Source organism: Macrobrachium rosenbergii, chromosome 4, assembly GCF_040412425.1.
Source record: "Macrobrachium rosenbergii isolate ZJJX-2024 chromosome 4, ASM4041242v1, whole genome shotgun sequence".
NCBI lineage: Eukaryota > Metazoa > Arthropoda > Malacostraca > Decapoda > Palaemonidae > Macrobrachium > Macrobrachium rosenbergii.
The window spans coordinates 50330084-50348149 of NC_089744.1; the positions used below are offsets into that span (position 1 = coordinate 50330084).

The 18066-nt window shown below is 35.1% G+C and overlaps 1 protein-coding gene across 1 annotated transcript in view; it reads left to right on the forward strand.

Moving 5' to 3' along the window:
• Positions 1-18066, forward strand: part of LOC136837582 (BAI1-associated protein 3-like) — a 571736-nt gene that overhangs the window by 285651 nt on the left and 268019 nt on the right. The window contains exons 5-7 of the mRNA XM_067102461.1: positions 2564-2706; positions 4644-4750; positions 7369-7452. Coding sequence (XP_066958562.1) covers positions 2564-2706; positions 4644-4750; positions 7369-7452 — 334 coding nt within the window. The remainder of the gene's footprint in view (positions 1-2563; positions 2707-4643; positions 4751-7368; positions 7453-18066) is intronic.

Sequence of the window (18066 nt, forward strand, 5' to 3'; positions counted from 1 at the left end):
AGTCATATAATTGTCTGTGTCACAAATAATTTCCTGTCCGCTAATTTTAATTATCTTGACTTTAGTTGTCTTAAGTTTCGTGATTTTAGTTGTTTTAAGTTTCGTGATTTTAGTTGTTTTAAGTTTCGTGATTTTAGTTGTTTTAGGTTTAGTGATTTTTTGTTTTGTTTTATTTTAGTTGTTTTAAGTTTCGTGATTTTTCCTGTACTCACATTCTGATAGAAGTGCATTGGTTTGCAGCTCATTCCGTTAAACAATTGCACTCTCCTTCATTTTTTGTACTGAAGTCTCGTGATTTTGATGTGTTGCTTGTTTCGTGTTTAATATTTATAACACCCGATTTTACCCTTGCCCGCTTCTCTCTTCACATTTTTAAAGCCTTGACAACATTCTGTGGATGATTTGATAAACTGAAATTCTGCCTCTGCGTCTTCTTCGTAATTCCTGTACCTTCCTCTTGTAAAGGGGCTGAGGTATCGCTTCCCTTTGGCTTTCGTGTGATGCTTTTCCTCTCCCCTTCTTTACTTTTACCACTGTCCTGTAAATGGGCACTTGTAAATGATCAAAAGAACAAATTTCACTGTTAATTTGCGTTCATTGCTGTTCCTTTGATGCTGCTCCGGCTCTATTTTCTCAGCGCTTTTCCCTTCAAGATTTTCAACAGCCTTTAGCAATTTTTCCTCATTGTAGTTCATTGAGGCCTCTAGAGCGGTCCACTGCATTATATGAGAAGCTTAGATGATTGTTCAGCAGCTTTTGAAGTTTTTTCTTGCCAGAGCTGGTGAAAACAATTCTAGTAATACTTTTATTGCACAATATTTAACTATTCATTGAAACTACAGAGATCGACCTCTATCGCTAATGAACATATTTAGCCCACGTCTCCATTTCATATGCTTTAGTTTAGTTTAAATACTCAAGAATTCAGCATTTTGTAACAGTGGTTAATGAAAGGATCTACAGCCGTTCCCTCTTTAAGGAATCGCGATTTTAACTTCTTGCAAATATTTGGCAGCTGTTCTTTGTCAGAAGGAAATGAGGCATTGCAAGCCAAAATCCAGTGCATGATTTTTTCAGTGAAAAAAAAAAATCCAATTTTTTAATGCTCTGTTATTAGGATTACAACTTCATCGCGAGTACTTGTATCTCATAGGATCATTTATTTAAATATTTTAAGACTATTTGAATCTTCCTTGATTAGATATTGGACGTACCCCTCTCTATAAGTATCAGTGTGATGTACTGTGGCTGTCTTACCTGTTTTTTCATTTGCCTTCCTGGATAGTTTTTATGTACATTTTTTTTAATTATTTATATTATACATTTCCTTCTTGTGTATTTGTTTTTCCTATCTCTATGCGACATTATGTGTTTTTCTCCTCGTTTGTTAGCCTGTAAATTATGCTTCACGAATAATTCTTGAATTATGATAACGGTTGGAGGGACTGGTATAGAAGTGAACAAAATTTGATCGCCCTTTTGTGTTTTTATGTGCATGAGAATGAAATAATGTATATTTAGAATGCTCAAGATTAAGTGAAACATTCTGTACATAAAATGCACAATGCAAGATTATGTGTTTAGGGTGGTCAATATTGATTTTTTTTTTTCATGACCCTACAAGTGCTATTGTTTTTGTTATGTAGGATACCCAAAAGCTTGAGGGTAAGTGTTAATTGTGGGTACATATATCGCCATCTTGGGAAAGATGGCGAAGTGTCAAAACATATCCAGCTCTGCATGTGACCTTGGATATAGTACAATAAGTTCAAGAATAATTTATTCAGGTGAGGAAAATGTAGACTAGGCTAAAGAATATTGTCGATATTATAAAAATGAAATTATACCAGAACTGTCCCCAAGATCTCACTGAATAAAGGTCTTGAATGTAATCGCTACAACTGTGGTCGGAATCTTGTCTGACAGATTATCATATACAGTTTACTATAGGTGTCCCTGTTCTATTTCTCTTTTTATACTTTGCTAAATGTTGGTGTGAGGATTGCTCCAGATTTTCTATTTAAGACAATGTGAAGAGGGAAAATCTGAATTCAGGAATTTGTAAGGAAATTAAAGGTAAACATCAACCACTGATTATCAGGTGCACTGATTTGCCACGTACAGCTGAAGACAGCACTACTCACTCCAGCAGCTTTGTAGGTGTGCACTTGCTGTTCACCGGAGGATTGTATATGAGGCGAGAATTATATCAGCTTACCCGAATAAGTATCACATGCCCTTTTCTCTGTAAGGGTCAAGTAAAATACCTAAGGGTCCGCTGCATTCTCTTTTACCTTTATTTCCACTTCCTTTTCCAAAATCTTAGTGCTGGTGTTGACCCGTGCCACTAACCCAGTTTGCTACTTCTGCAATACGCAACTCAGTTTTTAAGCATACTTTATTATACTAAAGTTCGCACCTTCCCTTTATGAAAATATTCAACATCTAAGGTTATGCCTGTATAACTTGGACGCACAGTATTCTGTCACCACTCTCCATAGGCTAAGTGACATCAAATCAGTCAGTGGCAAAGTTAATCTCACCCTCGGCTTATCAACTGCAGGTTTCAGCGACCCTTATTGTATGCTGGGGATCCAGCCAGCTGTACAGAGTGGTGGTATTCCAGGGTCTCCAAGGGACATATATACCCTTGCCCAGGGTTCACCTCCACCCGATTCGCCGAGAGTTAGGGCGCAAGTGAGTCTGGTAAGTTCAGGATTTTGTTTTCACTACTGCTGCTACTACTACTACTCATACTATTATTAGTTTTTAAAATATCATTCTTAAAACTGTTATTAGTTCTAAGGTATCATTCTTAATCTTGAAACATCCTCATGTTTATGTTCCCCAAAAGCAGCAAATCATTCTGTATACTAAATGTTTCAGTTTGGTTTCGAAAATTCAGGGCTACTGTATGGTATGGTCCATTTCAGCTTGCACTACTGCTTTTCAAGTAATATGAGGCAACGGCATACACTCATTTAGTTTTCGATAGAACCAGTAGGTAAAATACTTGCTATTCATGGTTATTGTTAACTATTAAAAAACTCAGTTTGTTTTCTGAATTTGATGTATTAATTATAATTATAATTTTTATGCTTTTGTTTTGCAAGGTATAGTTGGAAAAGTAAGAACAATGCCCCAAGGGCGCCCAGATAATCAACATTGTTACCTTCCAGTGACTTAGTTGTTAGCCTCAATTAAACGGAAATCGGTTTGAGAGTTCAGTTCAGATTTACAATACTAAATTTATTTTATTCTTTATGAAGTGGGCTTTGTAAATAAAATTTAAGGCAATCTCCCCGTCTTATAATTTTCGTAAAGTAAACCTACCAGTAAAGCGGACGATAACCTGCATGCCTCAATTATGAATGTTTAGCTGGTCAAGGAGTTAGTATTTAACTACATGAAATCTTTCCATGTATTCACAAGCCTGAACTGTATACCTTACATGCGATAAACAAAACCATTTGCTGTAGACTTCTATGGTCTGTAGAACATTTTATCAACATATTCAGTTGTAACTGATTACCCAAGAATGGAAGAAACAATATCGTGTAGAAGGTTTGATTTTATTTTAATGTAATGCCATTTATCCGGTTTTTCTCTTTATTTTTTATAAAAAATTTATTTTGTGAGAGAGAAATCCTTTCGAGTGTAATAACGAAATGGTCTAATTCACGTGGGACATCGAAAATGGCCAAGGTTGCTTTTGTTTATCTTTGTAAATTATACGGTGTTTTTTTCATGCCTGTGTGTGTGTGTGTGTGTGTGTGTGTGTGTGGTACGGATGATAAAAATTGGAAGAGGCGGGATGGCAGTAGTATATTAAATTCTTAGAATCTTAAGAAGCTCTATTAATGTGGCAGTTTAGCATATTTAACAAGAACTCAGTAGCCTTAACATTCTTCGACCTATAATGATTTCGTCCTCAGATGTCTTTGCTTAGCGGACTACGCTTTCAACCCATATTTTCCATGTTACTTTCAGTTTTAATTTCGAGAACCTATTCAAATCATGTATCGCTTACTGGATTCAATTTCTCTATGTAGTTTTCATTTATAATTATTAGATTGAGAAACTCATAAAAGTGATGTGCTTATTTTTAAGGTGTTCGCATGTCATATTTTCTTTAAACTAATATCATTCAGCCAACGTCCATGGTGATGATATTCAAATGAGATGTTGAGATATTTAAAAGAAAAAAAGAAAAGAGAGAGAGAGAGAGAGAGAGAGAGAGAGAGAGAGAGAGAGAGAGAGAGATTACTCCTTTACCTTTAAGTTATGAGTTTATGCAAAAATTGTCTATGTTTCTGACATCAAGGGTGTTATTACTTTGACACTGATTAGTGTGGAAGTTGCTGGATATCAAATGGCCTCTGTGTTCTTCAGATGAGTTGAGTAGTTTCTCACTGTATGTATCGGGGTTTTCCCCCTTTTTTCCCATTATATTAACACCATTCTTCTTCACTTTTTTATTGTTAAAACGTTCAGTCTGTACTTCTATCTCTGTTATGTATGACTAGTATAGGGTTTGTCGAGCCAGATCTAGGAGAGCTGTTAATCAGCTCAGTGGTCTGGTAAAACTAAGGTATACTTAAAACTTGTTGAAGATGTCATATCTTTCATCATTTTGCCCTCAGGGATCAAGGAGTTCCGTGGAGACAGAGAGCGAGAATGACCTTGATCGGAGCAGCAGCTGTGAGAGCCCCAAGGGTTTTTCTAAGGAGAGCCTCCGTAAACATCACAGGTAGCCGTTGTTTTTATTAACATTCACTTTTGTTCACAAGTTCCTTCACTGGATAAGACTAGGCAAGTCTTACATTTATAGTTGCTTTTGTCTATATAGTGTATTCAGGTCCTGTTTTGTATCTTTTCTGTGCTTTTCCTTGAAACAGATTTGGATACTGTCAGTCAGGTCTTCAAATGATACAAGAATATTGTTAGGCAGATATGATTAGTAAGGCTAAGGAAACCCCGAATTTTTTTTTTTTCTGGTGGCTGTTATTTACCTGTTATTAGATATAAATTCTATCAGAGGGGGACAATAATCAACAGTAAATTACTCATATGCAAATGAGAAAATTAACATCTGCTGTTCTGAAGCCTAATTGTCCTTTATTCGTTGAGAATCATTATTATTAAATTGAGGTCTTTCTTTTCTTTCGGCTCCTTTTTTAAGTATCATCTTGTAGTGTTTCAGAATTTCAGGTACGGAACAGGTGAGTCGTTGTGTTTTGTTTCGTTCTTAATGCCCGAATTGACTTTTGACCGACTAAAATGCATCTGTTTTTTTCATAGAATATCTCTCATATTCAAACATTCCTCTCACTATATGGAACCTCTCTTTACTTTTGTTTTGTGAATCTCTAAGCCTTGAGCATTTCTAGCATTTTAATGTCCATTCTCTACACCCGATATGGTCTGAAGTGACAATGAATGCCGATCTCATCAAAATTATTTTCTTTCGGAGTGTTATGCATTGTATTATTTACTTAAATTTCTGTAGGTATTTGTTTTCCACTTTTTTTGTCTTCCCTATAGTGAACAAGCAGATTTTTTTGGCCTCCCTTTGAAATTTCGTACGATATCGAATTTATGGTATGGTCCACCAGTGAAGCCTCCCTGACCCTAACCCTGACCCTTGATCACTGAACAGATATTTACCTTTGGAGTTCCGTAGCTGTATAAATTTCCAAATGAAACTCAGTTCCTGCAATATTTATACATTGTTTGCATTTTGATTCCCATGGTAAATTTGACTTTACATTCCATTTTTGCCTTATACCTGTATGCAGCAGATTTTGTCTACATGTTTGGACGGTTCTTAAAAGTTCATGTCATGGTGAGGTTTCCTTCTTTCTTTTGTTCTTTCCGTCATTTATTAGTTTTGTGTTGTTTTGCCTTATCCACTGAGTTTATAGAGTCATGGTTAAACCACAGTTGAGTCTTGTGCCTGTATTTCGAGAATATCATAATGACGTTGACATCACGTGTGATACCTTGAAATCAACATTAATTTACGTATAAAAAGATGTCTTAAATTCAGTCAGTAAATTTTCATGATCCATTCCCTTATTAAAATCCCAGGAAGTAGCAGGAAGTGTAAATTTTCATGATCCATTCCCTGTATTACATTCCCAGGAAGCAGCTACTTCCTGGGCTTTTAATACAGGGGATGCATCATGACAATTTACAGACTGAACTTACGCCATCTTTTATGCGTAAATTAAGGAAATAAGTTAGTTAGTGCTGAAAAGTTTAAAATAGAATGTTGTGGAAAAGAAGCTGATTTTTGCAAAGCCTTCATTACGGCTCATGACACTTAATATGGCTAGGAAGCTAATGAGTACTCCATGTGCCACTAAAATTGTTTTATTTTATAATGTCAGTGTTCACACATCTACTTAATCTGCCGTAGTGTATTTGATCGTAAATTTCCCAGTAGTGGATAGAACATCATCCGATCTAGTCTCGCCCTCTATTGATAATCTTTATTCCCATTAATTATCCAGCAGTACCGAAACGTTTTTCTTCTCTCTTCCCAACGTACTTCCAACATCAGTAATGAGGATAACATTCTGTTTAATTTATTTAGTAAGTATTTTCCTGCATTTTATGGACCCTACCCGAGAGGCCCTTTTTCTTATGTCACTTTCTTACTAATGTCTTATTTTATGCTACTTTTAGGACAGTCCAAATAGTAGTGTATCTGACTGTCATATTATGGTTGGTTTTGTGGTTTGAAGCGTGACAATATATATATATATATATATATATATATATATATATATATATATATATATATATATATATATATATATATAATATATATATATATATATATATATATATATATATACATATATATATATAAATATATAAACTTCTATCACGGGAACGACTACCTGATATAAAATGTAAGGCCACGAGGAGAGCGAAACAACGTAGTGCAAGATCTTTCACCTTAGAATGTAAGGAAAAGATCCTTCACTTTGCTTCACTTTCCTCTTGGCTGAGTACCCTTTATACATACATACATACATACATACATATATATATATATATATATATATATATATATATATATATATATATATATATATATATATATATATATATATAGTATAAATGACAAAAATATTCCCAATTCTAATGGTGTAAAATGCTTGCTCTCCCCCGCCCCCTTCCCTTTCATCGAGGGACCACCACAGATTTTTGTATTATTGTGGCCGTGATGATTTTTGCATACTAGGCCTCACATCTTTATTTCCTCTGTTTTATTTTTAGTCTTTTGGTCTTGACTGTTCCTCCGTTTTCGTTACCTTGTCCTTTTTAAAAGTTTTATATATTTGTCTCTCCTAAAAGCATGGCAAGATTGAATTTGGATTGTCTAAAGACGCCCGACGCGAAGCTCGATAGTCCCCGAGAAAAGTTAAAGAAGAGACCCAGGTAAGGTTAAAGAGGCACGTTCATAAGATTCCCTAATCACCCTACAAAATTCCCCCACCACAAAAACAAACCAAAAAGTCTAAAGGCTAAACGAAAGGCAGGTGAACGAAGCCAACATGTCGCACTCACAAATTACAGAAAGGTGAAGGGCCCTCACTCTTTTAAACTGTGACCTGATAAAACTCGGATTTATCCTAACAAAGATAACTTACGATTTGTTAAAGAATACACGAGAGCTCAAAATTTACCCTTAAAACTCTTAAACGACGATTTATTTCTAAATATATGGAAATTAATGAATTTTTACCATAACAAAATTTCACTGATTTAAAAAAAATACACACAGCTGGCAATTTGCTCTAAATATTAAAGAGATAAATGTTTATTTTAAAAGATGATAAATATTGTAAAGTATAGGTAAACTTTATTGAAGTCTAATTAACGCTGAAAACTAAATCTTAACTTAACAATTCGCAAACCGAATGATCAGTACAAACATTGCAAATTAAATTATTCCAGAATGTAACATAATGAAATACATGTCATTTTTGTGTCATTACTATATGCTTTATTTCGTAAATATTCGTTTTGTATTCACGATCAATGTTACTATTTTGTATCGATTATCATGTTAAACGTTGTATTCTGTAAAAAATGTTTTAAAATGTTCATCGTTGCTAGATGTTAGTGGATGTTTGTAGATATCCAATGCATTTTGGGAGTTGGAATGATTAGGACCGTTACACTATAGCACTAAGATGTCGAATACAGTTAAAGATGGCTGTTTCAATATTTTGCTCTTATTTTCTACCAAATTTACTGATTCCAAGAAAAGGAAGAAAAGAAGGCACAGCAAAAAAGCGAAGTCGTAACCATTTATTTTTCTCGTGCAGTAGGTCTCGGTATTTTTGATATTTGAATGTGGCATTAAAAGTAATGTATGATGATGGTTTTATCAAGAACAGAAAGTGAGTGTTCTAGTACTTAATGGAAGGAAAGTGAAGGAGTTCCGTGTGCAAGGAGCGAGAGGGACATGGATTAATTGTGTCTAGGGTGGAAAACTATGTCAGTCCATTATGATATGACGTAAAAAATGTTCTCTTACAACAGATTATCCTTTTTGGCAGATCGATTCTTCAGAAATAATGTGTATGCTTTTGAGTACATCTGTAAAATAGTCTTTGATAGATTTGGATATTGCTGTCTGTTTTTTCTGTTATATTGCGTTAAAATATAAGCACAACTGAATAGTAGCTGAGAAATGCTGAGTAAAGTTAGTGCCTGTTGTGTCCTGAGCAGTGTAGGATTAGGTGGAACGGTACAATTCTGGAGAATGTGACTACAATTTAATCTAGTAAGTGTATGCGGTCTAATAATGCAGATTAATTACAATGCGTGCAAATACGTGCTTGTCTGGTTCAGCAAACAAGAAAGGATGGTGTTGTTTGGTGATTTACACAAGGAAAAATTTTTCGTAGTTGGTAAGTGTCGAGTTCCTAGAATGAATAAAAATTGAGAGTCTGGTAGAAATGTTTTCAGAAACAAGTTAATTTGGGAAGTGAGTTCAGTCGGATTAATCATAAGTATGCCTGGAAAGAGAAAATGACGAGAATGACTGTGCTACTTATGTTAATACAGATGATGAAAGAATAGTTGAAGCAAGTGCGACACTTGATATAAATTTCAGTGTCGAGCATGGATTGAAAATGTGGTTAGAAATGCTGTTGCGACAAGCAGTTTCAGTAATCAAGAAAGGGTAATAGCTAAAATGGGCAGGGATTTAAGACACTGAGGGTGAAGGAGTTTGTGTTGAGTACTGAGTATGCTAAATTCAAGGATGGGGTCACCAAGTCATTATAGAATATTTTTTGGGAATAGCAAGAAATGTAAGTATGGATAAAAGATTGTTTTGATTGCAGTCACAAGACAAGAGGATGAGTAAAAGCAGCCCAGAGCAGATTGAATGAAAAAGGGTTTTGTATATTGAAAATTCAAAGATAATGATGACCAAAGACTTGGGAAAACAAAACCGTTCCTTTAAGGAAAAAAGTACGCAAAAATGTTAATGAGCAATGGTTCCTGTGGTTAAGGAAGCAAGGGAAATGTTGTCAGAAAGAATGCTGCTTTATGTCGATGGAGACAGCTTTTGAAGAGTTGAATAAACTTAAAAATAAAGGAGGGTTAATGTAGATTTGAGAATGTGGAAGTAAATTTTTCAGGTAAAAGGGGAGTAAACAAAAGGTTGAAGAAATGAATGTACCTAGAGTTGAGAAGATTGAAAGTGAAGAACTTCAATATAGTTGTTGGACTGTATCTGAGTGACTGACTAGGATGTGCAGGGAATTTGGTGATGAGGAAAAGGTTTCTGGTGAATGGGCGAGAAAAAGTTTTTCCTGTAGCAATGGTAGTGTTGACTGTTTCAAGGAGTATGACGTTCATTTGGTGTACTGAAGAAGGTATATGGTAGAATTTTGACTGAGAAAGTATGACAGGCCACGGGAAAATATATATGTGGCATATATTGGTAGAGCTGATACAGATACGCTGTGTAGGGTGTTGAGTAAATTAGGTGTTGAAGAGAATTGTTGGAATTTTTATGGCGAAAGTGAAGTTTGTGTGTTTTAGATGTAGATGGGAGAGTGACTGGTTTTACAAAAAAAAAAAAAAAAAAAGTTGTGAAAATAAGTAAAAGTGTTTTATCTTCACTGAATGAATGATGTCAGAAGTTAGAGAAAGGAAAGTAGATGTTGGTACAGAGTTGTGGGATAAAAGAAAGGCATTTAGAGTGACTATGTTTACAGGGGATAGTATGTTGTTTTGGGGGAACTGGTAACAAACTGCAGAGACTAGTGAGAGTTTTGAAGTGTTTGTTAGAGGAGGAAGTTGAAAGTGAATGTGAGCAAGAGTAAGGTTAATGTAAAGTTTGTACAAGTGATGGATGAATGATAACATTTTATTCGTATATATATTTGGAAATAAATATATTGAACAAAGGTAGAATATTGAACGTGATTTACAAAATAGGTGAAGGTAGGAAGATAGTGGAATGTAGCTATTGCAAAAGATTTGGAAGAAAAGAGGAAGGACTTTGGAAACTAAATTTGGAATGCATGAGTGTATGAAGGGACTATTTATCTGATTTTCCTTTACATAAGTGAGGTGATGATCTTGAAGGCTTACGGAAGAAGAATGGTTGAAGTTTTCGTCATGAATCTTGCATAGAATTTGTAAAGTAATAAAAACTTGAAAGGTGGTAAATGTGGAGAGGGGAAGAATTGTAAGAACTTTAGTGTAAATGAATAGGTGTTTCAGAGTGGTTTGAGGTGACTTGATTACATAGAGGGAATGGAGAACCGTGGGTTGATGAAAAGATATCACAATTCTAAAGAGTAGAAACTAGAGAGGTAAGGAGGATCTGGAAGGAGCTGGACAGACAACGTGGAAGACGCAGTGAAACAGAAGGTTGTTAATATCCAGAAAGCGACAGTGTTCAAGACCGAAGTGACTAACACATTATACGGGAGTTTTACACACTGCTGATGACCACCAGAAAGATGGAGATATGAATAATAGAGAAAGTAAGCAGCATATTCTTATGTGGTAGTAATATTGTAGTAAAGATTTTGGATAAGGTTAGTATGAGAGAGTGAGTCACTGAACATGTAAAGTAATAAAAGGACCAGGTTGGATGAAAGAGATTATGAGGAAGCTCAGGGTACTTGTGAAAGCTGGGATTGGGTTGTTTGAAGGGATTCTTGAACCACCTCTCCTTTTTGGGAGTGAAGTGTTGTTGTTGAATGCGAAGAAGGAAAGACAGTTGAAGCCGTAGTGATGAATTGTTTACAAAGGTTTAGTGTTAGGAAAAGAAGTTAAAGAGTCAGAAATATAGCTATATAAAGGGTCAGAAATGTAGCTACATTTATACAGTACATAAATGTAGTTATATGTACATAAATGGCAAAAAGGTTACTGTAGTTAAAACCATGGATCTGAATGTTTTAAGACGGTTTGGTCCCGTGGAAAGATTGGAAGATGATAGGTTGGTATACAGTACTCAAGTGCTTGGAGGAAGGAGGAGAGGAAGACCTAGAATGGGTTGTATAGAGGAGTGAAAGAGGTATTTGAGTGGAGGACCTCTACATCCGTTAATTGAGGGAGCGCATGCAAGATGAGGGTTAAGGGCACAGTGTACATAGGGGGTTCAACATGTGATGGTGAGCCTTGTGGTTAGGTATACGAATTTACTATTGCTGTGAAAGTTGTCTGCATAGGGAGTCCACCCATGATTCATGAGCTTGAGTGTGAATATGGCATTGATTGTTTTCTCGTGTCTTCTTGAAAATCCTCCTTGTTAATGTCTAAAGTATATATATATATATATATATATATATATATATATATATATATATATATATATATATATATATATACATATATATATATATATATATAATATATATATATATATATATATATATATGTATATATATATATTATATGTGTGTGTGTGTGTGCTTGTTTTTTTTCAAGATTTTTAGTGTTGTGATGGAACTCCTAATGAAATTGGATGTATGTAGATGACTGGAATTGAGTAACTTATATTCATCCTGATAAATAATGATTGTGCAAAATATCTGCTACTATTATAATTTTATCAAGGAAAAATTATAATGAGAAAACCAAATAAGAATTTGAGAAACGGGCCCAGTCATTCAGTCGAAGGGAACAAATGGAAATTTCAATACTGGAGAAGAAAAAGAAAGCAAATCATTCATTGTTGTCGATGACTGAAGCTGCAGCGTTGACCAACAAACGGACATGTAGATTGTAGATGCCGAATTAAAAATCTCAATTTTTTTCGTTCCGAGTGGAGTCATTCTCATGAAATAGAAGTAAATGTTATGTTAGGCCGGTGCTGAGTTCTAAATTGGCTTCGTTTAATAAAAGGTTTTAAGGACATTTTTCTCTCTTTGAAATACATTTTAATTTCAGTTTCTCATATTTCAGCCGAACTTTAAGACTATTTATTAGTTGAAATTTACATACACGCAAACACCTTCCCAAATATATAAATATATATATATATATATATATATATATATATATATATATATATATATATATATATATATATATATATATATATATATATATATATATATATATATATATATATATATATATATACAGTATATGTGTGTGTGTTAGTGACTTATGACACCATGCAGTTTAATTGTCCTTATTTCATTTTTCTTTAGCTTTCTCAAAAATTCCTTTGATTCCAGTGTAATGTACCGCAAATAAAGATATCTTTAGTAACCTACAGGTATAGCCATAAAAACTTTTATCCTGATGTATCTGTTTTATAGGACACACCTAACAATGTTTTCCTACGATAAATTTGCAAGAAAAATTATTGATGGAAACACTATCATTTATTGCAGTATTTTCAAGTGTTGTTGTATGAGAAAATGTACCAATCTATAATATACTGTTTTCTTTCCTTTTTTGCATCTTCGCCCATTGTGATGCCATATGTTTTTTTTTTTAAGTTCGATGAATATCTTGGTTTTTAAAGCTTGTCCAACATTTTTCGGTCACTGTTTTCTGGCAAGGATCAGTTCAAGTTAATGAAAACTAGGAGAAAAACACACACCAAAGTGAACACCCCCTAAACTGAAGAAAATCTTCCAAGCAAACCAGTGTGATATTTCTGTATGTTTAAAATAGAGCTTTCTATATTCAGTAGTCGAAAAGAAAACATTACTAAGGCTAAATAATGCGGAGGTGGTGTTTACAGAAGCCAGGCAGCGTACACTAAACATCCAGAGATTACATTAGAGTGTTCTACGTCGATAGAAAAAGGATTATTCTTCGTTATAGGTGCCATTGTTAGCCTTAGGTTCACTCTGGAATATTCTCTTAGTTCTTAAAATTCATCCAGTGCGTTGAAGGTTAGATTAAAACAAGTCACGAAATGAAAACGTCAAATAACAGTAAGGAAAAAGAAAGTTTCCATCATATTCCTTTTATAATGATGAGCACGTTAGACTATTTTATTTGATATATATATACCCTATGAACGCGTTATTTTGGTGTGATCCAACAAACCATAGGTAGGATCAGGATGGAGGCTTTTTCTCTCTTTTATTGCTATCCCTAACGTGAATAATGTTAACTGCATTATCTCAAAAAAAAAAAAAAACTTGATAAAATTCTTTGCAGATGCAAACCGTGCCATATACTGTATATCATATATATATATATATATATATATATATATATATATATATATATATATATATATATATATATGTATATGTATATATGTATATATATATATACATATATATACATACATAGATTATATATATATATACATACATATCTTTAGATATATAAATTTATATATCTATATCTATATACATATATATATATATATATATATATGTATATATGTATGTATATTGCAAGGCATTCTTAATAAATATGACTTTAAACTGTTTAAAATTTGGGATTCATAATGGTTGCTGCTAGCGGATTTCGTTAGATACGTCGCTTTGAAGAAACACTTCAAGTTTATTCATATACAACGACAATTTTGATATTTCTGTGTGAGTGTCGATATTTGGCTGACTTCTCCAACCCAGCCCAAAATACCACTATGCTAATCCAAGTCAACCTACCCGCCCGCAAGCTCGTCAGCCCACGCCCCTGCACCGCCGGTACAAGTAGTGCTGTAGCCTAGATGCACAGGTAGGTGAGGGCTCATTTCATGTCATATCTTTGCCAAATCGTACCCCTCCTCTCTCTCTCTCTCTCTCTCTCTCTCTCTCTCTCTCTCTCTCTCTCTCTCTCTCTCTCTCTCTCTCTCTCTCTCTCGTGAATTTCATGGTTATTGTTTCATGGATATACATTTATCACGTCAAAATACTATCACACACACACAGAATCATATAAATATATATATAGAATATATATATAAATAAATAAATATATATATATATATATATATATATATATATATATATATGGTATCTGTTCATGTACAAACAGTGGTATACGCTATCTTTTTTTTAACTCGATGCATATAGGTATGCATCGAATTATGATTTGGTATAGACGTGATATGATTATTTGCTCTTTTAGATCATCTGGCTCACACTTGGCCATGCTCTCCACTGAAACAGACAGTCCCTACAGCACCCACCAAAACAAACAACAATACGCCTAACGATATATACACGTATATATGTATATGTATATATATATATATATATATATATATATATATATATATATATATATATATATATATATATATATATATAAGGCGAGTAAGCTTCCTGTGTCACAAAGAATTGCTGTACAAAATAAACCTGTTAACTGAATTATGTATTGATAGTTATAGCGATTTAGGTTCTTATCTTTATTGAGTAGTGTGTCTCATTGGTGATGATAGTTGGTACCACTTCGATGAATATTAACCCCTTAGCGGGCACTGAAAGAATTAATGTTTATTTCATAAAACCCTTTTGGTTGTGAAAGTACGTACAAATATGACTTTTCCGCTTCAGTCATGTTTTTTGGAATATGTTGACCATAAGCCACCAAGTGGCATTATTGAATTAGACTGTTTGGCACTGCACATTTCGGAGTGTGAAAATCCCGTTTTCGGACTTCAACATTTTTACAAGTTTTTCAGTTGCACCTAGTAAACTTGCATAGTAAGTATTTGAATTATATTAAAGGGAAGAAAAACATGTAAGTAATCGTACAGAATCAGAGCACAACTCACAAAAAAATGTAAGAAAATTTACAGCAGAAAATCAAAACATTAGCAAGTGACATATGTAATAAAATTTAGCTATGTAAATTATATTCAAAGTTATGCTTAAATGTACATTGAATAAAAATGTAAGTAATAAGCCTGGAATGGTTTTGTTTATGAAATATGGAATACAGTTATGAATTATGTACAGTATGAACAGACATGGAATTGAAATATGAATATGCACAATATGGAAATGTGAAAAATGTTTTTATATAACATTTACAAACACTCCAGTGAAGCAGTTACTTAAGTCAGAGAGGTAGAGGACTATCTTGCAGGAGATGTATAACAAGGGAACGCACCACCAACTAGTGCTCTGCAAACCTGAGATTTCTAGCCTGAATGCTTGCAGGCTCATGGGCTTTTCTCCAAGAGCAGTGTAATTTATCTTCAGAGGAGTTATGCACCTCTGTTGCAGACGCTTATACCAGACCCAGAGGTATTTATTTACTACCTCATAGCTCCCATAGGCATCTTATAGAGGCGGGTGAGCATACAGTCTTGTCAGTACCACCCATCATGCTGGTGTACTGCTGGATGAATTTTGGGCATCTAATGCTGACCCTCCTTGTGGCAACATTCTTGATGGCAGAAAAGAGGGGCAGCTCTATATTGTGATGACAGGACAGTGATGCTCCTGTCCTATCAGCAAAGAACATGGATCCTGTAAGCAGAGCACTAGTTTGTGGTCCGCCCCCTTGATATCCATCTCCTTGACAGGTATGCGGTGAGGGGGATGCACTCCTAATTCAGCTGACCCCTGTAGTCCCAGTACATTTGCATCCGTGTTGGTCCTTTAGGCAGTTGACAAGGTCCCCTCTGGGACCACATCAGTTAAGAAATTGTCAGCATAGATGTGGGTAAGCTAGGGGTCTTGCAGAATATTGGCTAAGGTGATGACGATCTTGCTACTGATGAGAATGATAGCTTCCTTTTATGACAAGGTAGTGTGGTGGGTAACATAGGTAGAGCCCCTGCATACACCAGAATGTCAGGGATGAACCCACCCACACTAGCACGACAGAACTCGAAGCCAAACTCATCAGGCTTGTCAGGTATGCATTGCCACATGCTGCTAGCTCTAGCCCCCTTGTAAGCCATCATCACACATCCACTAACTGGGTTGGGGTGTCTGAAATTTATAGGAAATACTTTGTGATGACTGGCTGGATTTTGTAGACCCAGTCAGTGGATCCCCTCTCCTGTTCAGTGCCGTTGAAGTGCAGCAAAGACCCCAAGAGTTGGAACCTCTCTGAAGAAATGAAGTCAGCCACTTACTGTGATCCCACTTGCCCAATAGTCATCCAGACTAGGCAAGCCACATGTCCATGCAGGCGTAGTGACGGTGTCATTGTCGTGGGAAGTAACAACAAAACCTTTGCAAGACTAGGTCGTTGTCGGGTGAGATGTCATTGTCAGGGGAAGCAGCAGCAAAATCCACGTAGGAATAGTGTCGTCAGAACTGCCTGGGCATAAGGTTTTCAGTACCTCAGGTGTGCACAGGCATCACTGTTATTTCACTGACATGTTAGCACTTTTAATTTCATTTCAGTTTAATCTTATTCTTATTAGCACTGAACACCATCATGAATGATCACCATGTGCCACTTTTATAAACTTACCTGCATTATGGAGATCGTTAGGGCGGAAATAGTCTTGATTCCTTCGGCTTTTGGTCCTCACAGCTCCGTTGTTTGAAAACAAAGTCCTCTGTGATTGGTTTGGAATGAAGATGACGCTTTCTCCTGTTGGCTGTTTCAAAATCACACAATACAGATTGTGCAAAGATAAAGAGACCTTGTTGAGTACATTTGAAAACCAAGCAGGTGAAGACCCATTGTCAGTCAAAGGAGTGGCTGTGACTGAAAAACTTGAGCTCAATAGAGAGGTTAGAAAGGCGCAAGGAACCGTGATGTCTGGAACTGCGGTGTAAACGATCGTTAAGTGAGGTTGGTAATGGCACGGTAATGAATGTATACAATTGCCTTTTCCTCTCATATCCTTGAAAGGAAGGTTGAAAATTTCCGTAAGTGGTATCAATTGGTGTGGTAAGAATGCAAAATTCTTTGGTATGCTCTCATCTCAATAGTATCCTCTTTGTGTGTACAAAGAAAATAACGTCAGGCTTACTTTAGTCCACCTGGGCAGTTGGTGGTTGGTTTGTACACATAAAGGGACACTCAGAGGTTTGCAGGTGAAGTGGAAGAGTAAATACTGGATGCCATTTGAAAGGATGCGGGAGGAGATGGTATGGAAGAGCAGAGTGCACAGCAGTGAAAAGCAATTTTGAGTTGGATCATTTAAAAGTGTTTATTAGAAGGTTTAGATATTCAGAGAGGATACAAAGAAAGCTGGTGAGAAAGGTATAAACAATGAATGAGGTAAAAATGTTTAATAGGTGGTTTGGTTATATGAGAACAATAGAAAAATAAAGGCTGGTAAGACTAGAATACGAACGTCTATTAATTTTTTTTTCTTTTTAGATTTTTTATTTAGAATGCTAATTCGTCCATCTCAAAGGATGGAGTAGCAAAGTAGGAGTTGAATATAAGTGAAGTTTTTCGACTCTTACTGTCTGTGCATGAGAGAGGCATTTTAAATAGGGCTGATATGTCTCGATGTGGAGGTTTATATCTGAAATATTCTTAGAATTGTATAGGGAAATTTCAGTCGATAGACCGGTCTTACTTGCCAAGTTGCAAAACAGAGGTGCACTCTAACAGTTAGTGTTGTATTTAGATGTAAAGCTTATATATAAAAAAATTAGTTTTAGTGAACTT